Here is a 14,686-nt window from a genome sequence, read left to right on the forward strand (position 1 = left end):
GCGCGGCTTGAGAGCGAAATCGTGAAATTCCGTAAAAAAAAAATTCCACTCCTCACTACGCCCTACTAAGTACTCGTAGCTCGCGTTCAACACATTCACACGTTGCGCTTGTGTAGTGTATAAAGTAAGAAGTCTAAACACCGATTTATGTACTATCAAAATATGTGATATAATTTCGTGGGTAGCACAACGATAGCGCGATTCAGCTTTTGCGTCAAGCGCCATCTATCAGCGAGAAACGGAATTGTAAATTAGAAAATTATATCACATTATAATGCGTTGGGCGTGCCATTTTCTATCGCTTAGTCGAAGAATTTTATTACCACTCCTACTACTCATTCAGTGATTGGAGTGGAATTAAAAATAAACTAGCTAAACCGTTGATTCTGGGCGAATGAGAGTTAGAAGTAGCATCCAAAGGCGTATCTCTATCACATGTAGCGCCCTCTAGTGAGTGCGCGGTCAAAATGGAATACTCAAAATGTAGCAGATTCATTAAAAGTTAGCCCACTGAGTTTCTCGCCGGATCTTATTTTATTGTTGTTTTAATATTAAATTATATTATTGTCGATTTATAATTGCATAAGTTGATAAAAAATGCTATGCAATAGCTTTACCGCGGCAGTCTCCGAGTGCCACACGTCTTTTTAGAATAAGCAAAGTGGCACTTACAAAACCAATGTTTCTAAATCTATGGCACAAAATTCCTAGCACTGGAAATTGATTTACATTGTCTTAATACTTATGGTCACGACTGTACCCAGAGCACGGCCGGGACATGGACTGACGTGAGCGAGTCATCCAGAGGAACTATTTTGAAGGTGCCTGTTAGGTGGCAGCACTTTCCGCACACATGCGAAGGAATACCTGGCACGACTCCGGTGACAACACTCACGAGTAAAATGCGACTGGGTCCTGAATCCTTAGACTAAGCAATAGTTATATCCTTTAAATAATTATGAAGATGTCTACAAACATTTAAGTCGTTTAAGTGTAGGGTGTCCTTATTAGTTTACAAGCTGTTTGTTTGAGTATTTGTTATTGACCCCTATCTTACATACGTATATACGTACCCATATCATACGTAACGTAAAATGAACGACCGGTGACTGTTGAGTGTTCTGTTAAAATGATGACTGATACATCACTGAGTGTCGACCACCGTCAAATGACTTGTATGTATCCTGGGGGCTCCTCGTGCTCGGGGCCCAGGCTCAGTAAGCGGCGTGGACACAGCGCACGCGCGGCCCCGGCCGGCTCGCGCCAGTGCCGCGCGGACAGCGGTCGGTAGTGTCGCGCCAGCCGCCCGTGCGTCGCGACGTCCTCAGCCGCCCGGACTGCCAGAATGGTGGACTCGTGTTCCTGTGTAAAGTGCAACTATAATATCAATCGCAATCCTGATGTCTTCATCTTTGTTGCGAACCTTCCCATAATAATACAGTAATACTACTTTAATTATCCATTAGTTGTCCTTCAACACACGTATATTTTCTGTCGTGTTATTTTACTGACCTATAATAAAGTTAATGATTAGATCTTTAAGATAGAGTCCAAATTCATACGCTGGGTCCAGGCCGGGCTCGTGAATCACCACCGCCGCCGCCACTGAGACCTGACGATCCAATTGTGCTGGAGACTATATAGGGGTTGCTTTCATTGTATGTGTGTTTCGGATAGGGATGGTTCGGCTCCAAGAAATTAAAAGGTACATTTTTTTTCTTTTTTGTTACAAATAATGTATTCGTGCCTGCTCTATGAACGCGAGCTTTACAACGCAACTTTTTTTATAGTCCATCTGTTGTTAAGTGATTACTGAAATCCATAGACATCTACAACGTAAATACCGCCACCCACCTTGAAATATGAATTCTAGGGTCTGAATATACTTACAACGGCTGCCCCATCCTTCAAAACCGAAACGCATTACTGCTTCACGGCAGAAATAGGCAGGATGGTGGTACCTACCCGTGCGGACTCACAAGAGATCCTACCAACAGTAAAAGTACGTCAATTGCTATTGTCTGAAATTGGGCACTTGCAAGCGACTTGAGAAGTTAAGACTGGCGTCTTTTGAAATTTATGTGAACTCGCTTGGATTCATATTATTATTATTTTTCTCTACTGCAGTCCACATATGTCTACTAGCCCACCCTTGAATTGTGGGTTTGATTATTCCATCAAACTGGCTAGACCCATACCCAGCGCAGACAATGCAGAGAGCGTGCTCTCCAGGGAGTGGTAGAGTATGTGCGAGGAGAGGTTTTGTCCTCTTCCTCATGATATTTACAGACACAGAGCCCTCCGGTTCAACGAATATTAACGTATATAGTGCATAAAAATAGAACAATTGTTCTATTCCATGTGAACCTATCACACCAACCACCCGGTGTTATATGGTTTCCGTAGTCCACAGACATCGACACAGACATTGAGACATGAGGTCAAAGTTTCAATGAAATTATAATAAGAGCTGTTCAATCCTTCGAACGCATGACTGCCTTGTGGCTTGCAAAAAGAAATATTGTTCAATATCCGATAAGCGGATGCTCATTAAACACAGACCTGTGAAAACAAGCGAAGCGTGTGAGATGAAGGCGATCGATCGCATTATTTGTGTACCAGAGCAGAGGGAGGCGTTTAATGTAGTGCAGTGGAGCGTGCCGCATGGCGCCCGAGACGTGACGCGCCATGCGCGCGCTGCCCGCCGTGCTCACCACGCTCACCGCGCTCACCGTGCTCACCGTGCTCACCACACTCACCGCGCTCAGCGTGCACGCACACGCCGGCCCGCCTGCCCTGCTAGTGCTGCGTTCCGCCTGCTTTCGACAGGACTTGCCTCGTTTGCATCCAATACCTCGCGCTACGCTTCTCTCTCATCAAGGTACCCCCTATATATGTACATATGTGCTTGACGGGGCCGTAGTCTCAACTGTACTCACTAGTTTCCTAAGTCAGACTAATCTGACGTGACGCTACCTTTCAGAGACATGCGATGTTGGTTGGAACGAGCGGGTAACTCGGAGGGCCGTGTCGACTCTGACCGACGGCGGGCTGGTGGAGATCATCGGATGGCCCGGGGCCGCGGTATGCGAGTCCATATCCGTAACGGCGAGTGTACTGCGGCGGCCGCAGCCAGCCTCGTGCCTGAGGCTGAAGGCGCAGGCCGCTGCGGTGGCGGAGCTGGCGCGGAGGCTGCGCTGGTCGCGCGCCCTGCTCCCTCGCGCGCCGCCCTCCTCCGACTGCGAGGCCGCTCTGCGCGAGTTAACGCTCTTCCTGCTAGAGACCGGTCTGCTTGTCCGGCGCGCGATGCTCTCCGCCCGCGCCTTCGCCGACCGACCGGAAGGTGATCAACTAGTTTGCCTTCGCGGAACACAATTTTCCGACGTTTAAACAAACAAAAACAAAAACAATTGCTCTTTCCGTGTTTCAGTTCTCATTTTATGCGTATCGGTGGCTGCGAAGATCGGCAGCAAGATAGAGTCGATGTTAAAAGATACCGATGTTGTTATTTTGCTTCTACATTTTGAAGAACTCATGCGAGACGCTACTGACTTTGCTAATAAAGACATCGAAAACTTTAAGACAATGAAATCTGAATCAATAAAAGCATCAAAAGTCAATTACTCGTCAGACTCTACTAGCGAACGTGAAATTAATGATCACAAATTGAATCATGAAATGGTACAAAATTTAAATTCACCTCTAAGTTTCTACAACATTCATCGAAAAATGCAAATCAGGTCTGGCAAGTCCTCTATGAATTCAACTGAATTAAGTACAAATCAATTAATTGTTCCGTTCACGAAACCCAGTGAGGGAAATCAAACTGAGCCTGCGAATATTGTTCACGAAGGTACTCGGTCATTAGACGACCGTCGCGATGCTCGCGGAACAACTATGAGCACCAAACACGCAGAAATTGAATCTAGTCAAACGCTGCAAATTTCTAAAAAAGATTTAAGATACCTTGAGATTTTTTCTCATTTTAACGACTTGTTTCCTGGGTGGCTTTTAATTCTAAGTGAAAATATATTCGTCGAGGAACATCTGACGTCTGATTCCATCTCTGAGAAAGTCACAAAAGTGTTGGAGAGCGTTGAAGAGAGCGAGCGCGCGCGCCAGCAGAGCGTGCAGAGGAGGTTCCTCCTGTACGTGCGCAGCGGCGACCGCTCGGCGTGGAGCCGCGCCGCCACGCTCGCCACCAACCTCACGCGCGCGCTCGACGGCGACCGCCCGTGGGCTGCCACCGTCGCACTGCACGACTGGCACGCTCTGGAGCGCTGGAACGGAACCAAGCCCGAAGACGAGCGCGACCATTGGAACGGCTCCAACATCCTGGCGACCGTGCTGGGAGCGGGCGGCGCCGTGGTTGTGGCTGCCGGCGGAGCCCTGGCGGCGCGTTGGGAGGCAGTGCGCAGGCGCAGAAGGAGGAGGCGCGAGGACGTAGTGCTCACCCCATTGCACTTTACCTTTCCCGCCGACGAGGCACGACGCGTCGGTGAGGGTATGGAGACTATGCTGTCCTGCTGGCTTCAGCAACTTCATGAATTCGGAGGCCCCGAACTGGAGCGACCAGACCTTCTAAAGAGACCTGGGGTCACAGCACGAGTGCCTTCTGCTCCCTCTTCCACTTGCAGTGTCAACCGTGTTGTGGTAGATAGACGAATAAGATATAAGGTGCGTAATTGTTTTCATATATTTCGTTGAATGATGGTACTTCATTACACTTTTAATAATAAATTTATGAGAATAATGCAAAGTGTGTGTGTGTGTTTACAGGGCGATGCGGTGCACTTGAGGCACTTGCAAGTGACAGGTACATTGGAGCTCAAACGCAAATCGACAGATGTACTTCTATTGATGCAAAACTTGCGACAGGAAAATGTCAATCCTTTCATAGGTAACATTCCCAACTTAACCTTTGTAATAAAGCGGTCACTAAACCAGACTCCGGCTGTCGCTATTTCTTTTCCGTTCATGTTCATAGACAACAAGACTCCATGGTTCTTTTTGAGGCGCCGCGATGAGGTTCAGCACTCTGTGCTTAACTTATTAAATATTATGTAACCTACTAGAGATGTAGAACATTATAAATAGTCTGTGTAAAGGTTTTTCCGGTGACACGTTGCATTTTCTTCTTTCTTTTTCTTTTTTTTTGTCGTGTTTGCCATTCATCGCACGATGGATACATTAAAACGTGGAAACATTTTTTATAACCTATGGTAAAAATATAAAAAATGATAATCATTTGTGATTGTTCCATTCGTAGTTACATTGAAACATTATTCCATATATTCATCCATATATTATATTTATATACACAGATACAGTATAATAGTGTAAGGTTTAACGACGGGAAGAAGATCTTCCAGAAGAGCGGGTAGTATTGCTCGGTAGACCGATGGTCCGAATGTTATTGTTCGGAACTTATGCAAGTTTATCTTGAAAATGTCGTAAGCGAGATTCAGGCACGTGTCAAATATCTTGTGTTCTGTGATGGCTACCGCCACAATAGTATGTGATAATATTTGTATGAACTGCTTCTCAAGCAGCGCAAGCGCCGACAAAGCAAACGTTAAAGGAACTCCGCTTTCGCGACATATATATTTTAATATCATCGTAATATACATACACTCGTACATTATGTTTCCATTATATCCTAATTTTACTCACCTAAAGATATACCTACACAGTACAATAATGCATTGCTTATTGCACAGGTTGTCTCTGCGAAGGTCGACCGGCGCTGGTGTTCGACGAGTGCTGGCGCGGCTCGCTGGAGGACGTGCTGATGGCGGACGACATCAAGCTGGACTGGACGTTCCGGCTGTCGCTGCTGTCGGACCTGGTGAAGGGCATGCGCTACCTGCACGGCTCCCCGCTGCGCGCGCACGGCCGCCTCTCCTCGCGGAACTGCGTGGTGGACTCGCGCTGGGTGCTGCGCGTCACCGACTACGGGCTGCCGGCGTTGCACCGCACGCAGGGACTGCCGCCCGCGCAGCGCACGCCCAGAGGTGCCATGGACATCAGCATAAACAGCACTTGAACAAATCGTTCACTACTTAGTCTGGCCGTAAATACTGTTACAAAGGAAAAAAAAAAAAAACTATGGCAAATAACATTTAATACTTTTACAGTGTGTTAGTTTAATACATAAATATAAAAAAAATTAAAGTATAAAATCTTATTCGAAGTGGTCTCCATTGGCTGCAATACAGTCCTTTAAACGTTGAGGCCAGTTATCAATAGAAGCACGCACTCTTTCCATGGGTAAATTTTTCACTGCCAATCGTACGGATTGTTTTAGGGACTCCAAATTATCATGGCGTTTAGAGCAAGCCGTACTCTCTAAAACTGACCATATAATTATAATCCAGCGGATTAAGATCGGGACTAGACGACGGCCAGTCTTCAGCTCTGATGAAGTCCAAAACGTTCGTTTCTAACCAAGACTTATGACTTGGCGCCGAGTCTTGCTGGAAGGACCATTCTTGATTATTGAACATGGTGTTGTTAAGGGACTTCACTACCTTCTCAAGAATGGTATCTTGATACACTTGTGCCGATGTTCTGATACCTTTTTCACAAAAGTATGGCTCAGTCACTCCTTCATAGCTAATACCCCACCAAACCATCACTGAAGTCGGATAGTGCCCATGTTTTACTCTGTCGACTAATTGGGAAGCTTCCTTAGAGCTTTGAGCATAAATACGGTCATTTTTTTTGTTAAAATGTTGCTCAATTGTAAAAAAAATCTCATCCGTAAATAAATTTTTCTAGGACCTCCGTTTGCGTACCGCTTCAGTAGTTGTTTCGATTTTACCACCCTATTCTCTTTTAAATTATCAGTTAAGAAATGACCAGTACCTCTCTTATAGGCTCCAAGTCCTAAGTCATCTTTTAAAATACGCGCCATGGTTCTAGGTGCTATCTTCATCTCTCGAGATAAAATCTTTTGCTTTCGGATAGGATTTCTTCGAATTATTTCCCTCACTGCTTTGACCACCTTTTTCGTACGAACACTACGTGGACGGCCAGATCTTTTCTCTCACAAACAGAGAAGGTCTCATTGCACCTATTAATAGCCCGGTACAAACATTTTACTAAGACCAAGCGTATGGAGAGTTTTAAAAATTGCATTTGGCTCCATACCTATTTTGTGTAATGCAATCACAGCGATTCGGTTCTCTTTATTACCCCAATCCATTTTAATATCGCAAAAGATTGTACAATGTATTGGCGCCAAAATGAGAAAACTCAATGAGCAATCATATCAAAATGACAGATTCCAAATTCAAATGTAATATTTTGTTTATTTTTAATTGTAACAGTATTTATGGCCAGACTAAGTATATTATATTGTTAGCTTTTGATGTTAGATACAATTTTTTGGATGTTATTGCAGAACTTCTGTGGACGGCTCCCGAACTGATACGGGAGGCCCGAGAGGGCGGGGGCTGGCTCGCCACGCAGTCCGGGGACGTGTTCTCGTTCGCCATCATCATGCAGGAGGTCATAGTGCGCGGCGAGCCGTACTGCATGCTCTCCTTCACGCCTGAAGGTTCGTCTGCTTTCAACTTTACATGTTGTCTTCAGTGAGAGGATAAGTATTGAATTAGTCGAGTTCGACGCCGCCATTTCAGAGATCATCGACAAGCTGTGTCGTCCTCCGCCGTTGATTCGTCCGTCGGTGTCGATGGGCGCGGCGCCGCCCGAGGCCGTGAGCGTGATGCGGCAGTGCTGGAGCGAGGCGCCCGACCTGCGCCCCGACTTCAACCGCCTGCACGACGTGTTCCGGCAGATGCAGCGCGGCCGGTACCTTGCAACTTATCATTCACATTCTTTAGGTATTTCTCCGTACGCATTCATTTGCAGATACATTTATGGCAGTGGCCTGAATCTTGCTTACGGCATTATCAAAGATGAGCTTGCATATATACAACTTCCGAACGACAAACTTTCATAGCCCACTGAGTTTCTCACCCGATCTCTCTTAGTGGGTTGCGATTCGGATTCAGTGGTAGATTCTGGTAGACCAGAAGGCTGGTCTTGCTAGGGCTAGTGTTAGCAAAATGGTCAGGTTAGAGCCCCGTGAGCTCATCTACTCGCTCGGTTAATATAGTAGGTATAACCTCTCGAGTAGACTAGGGAAAAAAAGATCTTCGCTTTGTCGTTGACCTTGTTTCATACGTGATGTATTTTAGGATACTTTAATTAATTTAAAAAATATATAGCAAGTGGGGTTTAGCAGATCTTACAGATAAAAGGAAAATACTAGACACGAATCCTTTTAGCAAAAAGAAGATCAAATTTAATCTTATGTTTGTGATATCGAAATATTATTTGTATTTTACAGAAAAATTAATATTGTCGACTCCATGTTCGAAATGCTCGAGAAGTATAGCAATAATTTGGAAGAATTGATCAGGGAACGTACAGAGCAACTGGACATGGAAAAGAAAAAGACCGAACAACTACTTAATAGGATGCTGCCGAGGTCTGTACCCATTCACGGTCTGCTCTTTATCACAGTCCGTCTTCGCACCGCCGAGACGACTCAGTCCACCCTCGTATATCCTCGTATTCCTAGTGAATCATATCCAATAACGTCTTGCTTTCCTCTAGTACCTGTAGTATCCATACACATAAAAGAACGCAATAACTGTGTGTGACAACGTCACGCCCTCCGACTCACTCGCTTCTGAGTATGGAGCAGTCTAGGCGGGTCCCGTGTGACCCGACGACCGCAGGCCCCTCATCCTCGGGAGGCTTGCTCTACTGTTCTTGCTGAAATGTTTCAGCAGTGATCGGACCCACCCCAGACAAAAAACGGATCGAGCCTCTAAACATATACAAAGGTAAATAAATTATAAATAATTTAAAATACCACAGATCAGTCGCGGAAAGACTAATGTTAGGATCGCGAGTCGAGCCTGAGGAGTTCGAAGAAGTGTCTATATACTTCAGCGACATTGTGGGATTCACGGCACTCGCAGCAAGGTCTACAGCGGTGCAGGTGGTGGACCTGCTCAACGACCTGTACACGACCTTCGACGCGGCCATCGAGCAGTACCGCGTCTACAAGGTGGAGACCATCGGCGACGCCTACATGGTAGTGGGCGGACTGCCGCAGCGCACCCGCGACCATGCCGAGAGCGTGGCCACCATGGCGCTGCACCTGCTGCACCTGGCGGGGCGCTTCCGCGTGCGGCACCTGCCCGACACCCCCCTGCACCTGCGCATCGGCCTGCACACGGGGCCCTGCTGCGCCGGGGTCGTCGGCCTCACCATGCCGCGCTACTGCCTCTTCGGAGACACCGTCAACACCGCCTCTAGGATGGAATCTACAGGTACCATCTACACTTCCCTACTATTTCAGACATTACCTACTTAAGATAATTACAACACAAACTTAATTCAGCAATCGAAATCTCTGTAAAGTGCGATCTTGTTGGAGCTATTAATACCTTAATTTAGTTCTGCATGTGTCTAAAAGTGTATCTCATCAGGCTTATGTTTCAGGAGCAGCTTGGCGTATCCAAATATCCAGTACAACAGCTGAGAAGCTACTGGCTGCGGGCGGGTACAAGCTACGATCCAGAGGGCTCACTCAGATCAAAGGCAAGGGTGCCATGCACACGTACTGGCTGCTTGGTAAGGAGGGATTCGATCCTCCGCTTCCGACCCCTCCACCGCTTGAGTGAGTAACACACTTGCTGCGTCTTCTTTTGAAATGGGCACATTTATATCTCATTACAACACACATTTCAGTTGCGAAGGTGAGGTCCTGCTGGAGGTGGAGGGAGAGAGCGAGCCTGAAGCGGCTCCCGTGGACTCCGGCCTCTCCTCCGCGTCGCCGGACAACAGGCCAGCTCCCTATCTCACAAGTATGTTAAGATTTGTCAGCACACGAGTCGTAACTTGCCGCACATCATGAGCTAACATAGGGGGTTAAAGCATGAAATTAGACTTAGACAAAAAAGCTGGATACTTCGAATATTTGAGTGATTTTTGAATACGAGTTGCGACGTGGAACTAACGCTGCAGAAACAGCTCGCGATATCAATGTTGCGTTTGGAGAGGGGACTGCTAATGAACGCACCGGGCGATTTTGATTTAAACGCTTTCGTGATGGAAATTTTGATTTGAACAACGAACCACGTGGAAGACCGCCCACACATGTGAATAACAATGAACCTAGTGGAAGCCGATCTGAACCAAACTACCCAGAAATTAGCGGCATGGTTTAACGTTACCTTACCGACAATATTTGCTCGTTTGCGTCAAATCTATAAAATAAAAAAATAAATATGAAAAATGGGTGCCTCATGATTTGACTGATGTGCAGAAAGAAACGCGTGTTGAAACTTGTGTTGCCTTGTTGAATCGAAACAGAAATGAAGGAATATTGGATCGAATTGTGACATGTGGTGAAAAGTGGATTCTTTACGATAACCGTAAGCGAAAAATGCAATGGCTGACTCCAGGTCAAAAGCCGCAACAGTGTCCTAAAGCAAAGCTTACCAATAAAAAGGAAATGGTAGCTGTTTGGTGGTCATAGCATGGTGTTATCCACTATAGCTTTCTTCGATCTGGTCAAGCACTAGCGGCAGATGTCTACTGTGCTGAACTCCGAACAATGATTGCAAAGCTTGCAGTGAAACAGCCCTAACTCATGAACCGATCTTCACCATTATTGCTCCATGATAACGCGAGACCTCATACAGCACGAGAAACCGTTTTAACTCTACAGGAACTGCAATTAGTAACCAGACCTTGCTCCAACGCACTACAATTTTTTTTTTGTGATTTGGACAATTACGTAGAAAATTTAATTAATAATAAAAAGTTTTCTTCCAATACAAAATGCTTTCACACAGTTTGTAGAATTTAGTCATCAGAGTTCTATCGCAAAGGCATAAATGACCTCTTATTAGATGACAGCAATGTATAGATAATAATGGTAGATATTTTGATTAAATAATAATGTTAAATAAAAAAACAAATTTCAATTTTTCAGTAAAAATCGGCAATTTCATACTTTAACTCCTAATACATATAATACTGCATGTAACTAATAGTGAATATGCAGTAGCTGCACTCTAATCACTTTATTGATTCGTACAATTATAATTGTAGTGGAGGCACATTTCTCTTAACATTAATGTTCTTCCGAATTCCACATTGTGTTTGGGGGCATCCATTAATTAGATCAAGGTAAATCATTCCAAATCTCACTTAGGGGGGAGGGGGGGCCTTGGCAAATATCACCTAATTATATTTCTCGCAGAAAACGGTGTAAAATTGCATGAAAATTTATTTCTAGAATAAAATATGGCCAAATCTGAGAAAATAGTATTTTTCGTATTCGTCAGAACTTCGCAGAGCAGAAGAGCAAGTTTTTTTTTCTCAATATCCAACACTTTTATCATCCAAATAGAAGTTTTGAAGAATCTCGCGTGAGATTAGAGCAGAGGGGAGGGAGTTGAGAAAAATCTTACGATATCTCACCAGGGTGGGACAGGGGGTCACAAAATTCTCAAAAACGCCTCACGTAATTAATCGACGCCCCCTTTGTAATCTCATGTGTGTAATCTCAGCAATAAACAAAACCAGTTCCAAGTCTAGAATAGAGTCACCACAACCAAATAAACCGCTAGGTGTAACGAAACAAGTAATGAAGTTAAATAATTAACATATAAACCTATTTCTGGGAACAAATTAGACACGCGCATCTGGCCCCCAAATTAGAATTTCCTGTGTTCTGGGTGACACCAGAGACTGACATACATATTTATACGAGTGTGCGTGTCAACAGGTATATACATATATAGATAGCTAGCGACCCGGCCGCGCTTCGCTTCGGGAACTGTCATTTATTATTGATCTTATTGAATTTTCTATCTTCATCTTTCCTAATATCGCGCACGCGGTTGTTTATGTCATAACTGTTCAAATATTTGTCCAAATGATGCAGTGTAAAAGACAAAGCTTATCTACTTTAAATATGTCCCTGATGCGACAGAAGTATTTATTTTGATATAAGTATCAAGTTGTTAGTACCAACTGTGCGTCAGAAATAAATTAACAGTTGTTATTGCATTTATGGTTCACTATTTTGGCTATAATGGCTTACATATAAAAGATAGATATATGCTATCGCGGACTTTTATGTGCGACTATTTAAGATGAACACTTCCCAAATACATTATATAAGTTCTCCAACGGTGTTTGCGGCGCACGTCAGAATAGCTCGCAAAGGGCAGAATTTTGTATCGTTATATTATATACATATTTGGATAATTCACACTATCTATTTATGTTTGTCACACGAATGTTTGCTCCATGTGGGAATCGAATCCACGTCCCTCGGCGCCACAGCTAGGCGCGCTGACTACTGCATCACCGAGCCAGTCACTGATGCTGCAGTCGTTACTCCGCAGGTTCAGAGCAGTCTCGTCGGCCGGTGTCGAGCGCGACCTCCGCGGACAGCTGCTCGCCGCCGCCGGAGCCACGAGGCTCACGAGCCCTGCTGCCCACCACCAGCGTCGACCACAGCGCGCCCTACGCACGATATAGGTCTAACAGTTCTAATAGTTCCGATTCAGGTTCTCGCTATAGTTCAGAAATAGGTGGTCGATTGTTATCGAGGGACACGATCAGATGTCTAAAGCTGTTCGTGATGCGATGACAGATGGCTGGGCGGCAACGCACGTACTCTGAAGCGGCAGTGGTCCCTGGAGCGCGGCGACGCGCTGGCGGCGGCGGCGGCGAGCGACGCGCCAGCCGGCAGTCGCGTCACGCCGCGCCACGCGCCGCGCTACCGGACGCGCGCCGAGCCCGCCGACGACGACTAGCGCCAGGAGTCCTCCGCCCGCACCACCGACACCTCCCGAAGCCCGCGCACGCGTCCCTTGCCCCGCGACGCCGCTCGACCGACAATAATTTTCGTAGTGATCTCCTGGACTGTTCGACTTTATTTATTTCTAGTGAGAGCGACGTCGATGTCTAATGTGATTTTTTTACGGGTGATTTTAGATTTTACTTACCTATTTAAAAATTTAAAGAAAAAGAAATAAATACTATTTTTCTCTTACTGTGTTTTTGTTGTTAATGACCATCATCTAAATCCTGAAATTGATTTTAAGGAATTTGACAAAATTAGCCTCTCTATTCTAATTCCAAAGGAAAATAACGGAGGAATGTCTGGTGATATATTACAATATTTCAGATCATATACTTCTACAATATTGAATAAATAGAATATCGTCATGGCCAAAGGCTAAGATGCCTGGTGTACCTTGCGATGCAACGGTGTTGGAATACTGCAGCATACGTAATGAATTGCGTACTAAATAAATGTTCACGATTGACTTCCACGGTGAAGGAATAACATCGTGTAGTAAAAATCAAACCCGCAAAATTATAATTTGCGTAAGTCCGCACGGCTAGGTACTGTTACGCGTTGGAGTTGAGGATAAATAAAAAATTCCACCAATTAATAAAATAAAACTGTATGAGCAATTGAAACACTTAAACACTTTACAAACACTGTAAAATTCCTAATTCACTTCTTTCGCTTCGCTTCAGGTAATCCGTTCACTGTTTCGCTTCGAGTAGTTCCGATTACAAACTGACTGCGTGCCATCTCTGTAACGCTTTTAGAGGCGAGACGACATGCCTAGAATCAAGCCTAGAATCGAGAACATTCCTCACAAGTTGAGCACTTTTCGATGTGTGTTTCCGCTATCTGACAATAGATAGCGTTGTACTTCGAGAGCGTTCTAGACGTTACTAGATCCTTTGATATTCGTTTCGGCTATTCGGCCATAGATGGCGTTACTCTTACCAGCGTAACAGTACCACCACCCCTTTTTTTTTTTTTTTTTTTTTTTCGGGGCCAGATGGCGAACCTCCTACGAGGTTCCCGCGCCTAGGGGGCGCACGGGGTATGTGGAACTTGACGATCTGCAAAGTGTTGGGAGCAGACCGCGGGTCCAAGGAATTTTAGGGCTCACCCACTAAGCGACTCCCCTGCACTCTTCGCCCAAGCGTCCGATCCCCTCCGAGGTCGGAACCTGGATGAGGTAGGGGGTAAACCGCGGTTAACGCTGCAACCAGACAGCGCAGCTCACCCCAAGGACGCCCAGCCGACGGAGCCTTCGAGGTCAATCGAAGACTCTGTCTGAAACGTCGGCCGTCTCGGTACGGCAGCCCATCAGGCCACCCAGACGGTGCCGCTGGTGTCCCGGAATACCCCGATGGACCAGAACCAGCCTGCCGGGTCGGGCCGCGATACACCGCCAACCGGTTGCTCTTTTGTATCTCCTTGGCACGCGCTAGAATGCTGGTAGCGCGCCGCGCGGCCTTTACCCCCTCAGGTCGCTCCTTGACCTTCACTGGGGGGAAGCTGCCATCTACAGGGGCCGGGACGTATGGGCGTATTCCCTCCTTCGGCCCCCGGCTCGACGGCGACGGATCGGAAAGGGATGAGCTCTCCCTCTCTCGTTCCGCCACCTCCTTCTGCGATATGGTGGACTCGCAGAAGTCGAGCATCGCCTTCCAGGAAGCGACAGGTCCTCTCCTATGACCGCGACGAGGGCGGCGCGTTCCTCGTCGAATCCGGAGCAACGCGCCAATGTGTGTTCCGCTGTATAATCCTCGTCGCGGTCTGTGCAATGGTGGC

General features: G+C 46.1%; 1 protein-coding gene across 4 annotated transcripts; it reads left to right on the forward strand.

The window, feature by feature from the left end:
- Positions 1-10: 10 nt before the first annotated feature.
- Positions 11-13,096, forward strand: LOC101740270 (uncharacterized). Of its 4 annotated transcripts, none has more exons than XM_004924426.5 (14): positions 11-1,705; positions 2,623-2,881; positions 2,984-3,343; positions 3,431-4,677; positions 4,780-4,900; positions 5,721-6,014; positions 7,406-7,561; positions 7,644-7,815; positions 8,357-8,497; positions 8,893-9,350; positions 9,523-9,700; positions 9,772-9,887; positions 12,444-12,579; positions 12,695-13,096. In XM_004924426.5, the coding sequence occupies exons 2-14, from the start codon at positions 2,689-2,691 to the stop codon at positions 12,855-12,857; spliced, it is 3,735 nt and encodes a 1,244-aa protein (XP_004924483.2). In that variant the 5' UTR covers positions 11-1,705; positions 2,623-2,688; the 3' UTR covers positions 12,858-13,096. The 4 variants fall into 4 exon arrangements, with proteins under 4 accessions (XP_004924483.2, XP_037871996.1, XP_062528782.1 ...); XM_038016068.2 differs by having other exon boundaries at positions 2,628-2,881; XM_062672798.1 differs by having other exon boundaries at positions 12,444-12,608; positions 12,695-12,837.
- The last annotated feature ends 1,590 nt before the right edge of the window (positions 13,097-14,686 follow it).

The sequence above is a fragment of the Bombyx mori genome, chromosome 15, assembly GCF_030269925.1.
Source record: "Bombyx mori chromosome 15, ASM3026992v2".
Classification (NCBI taxonomy): domain Eukaryota; kingdom Metazoa; phylum Arthropoda; class Insecta; order Lepidoptera; family Bombycidae; genus Bombyx; species Bombyx mori.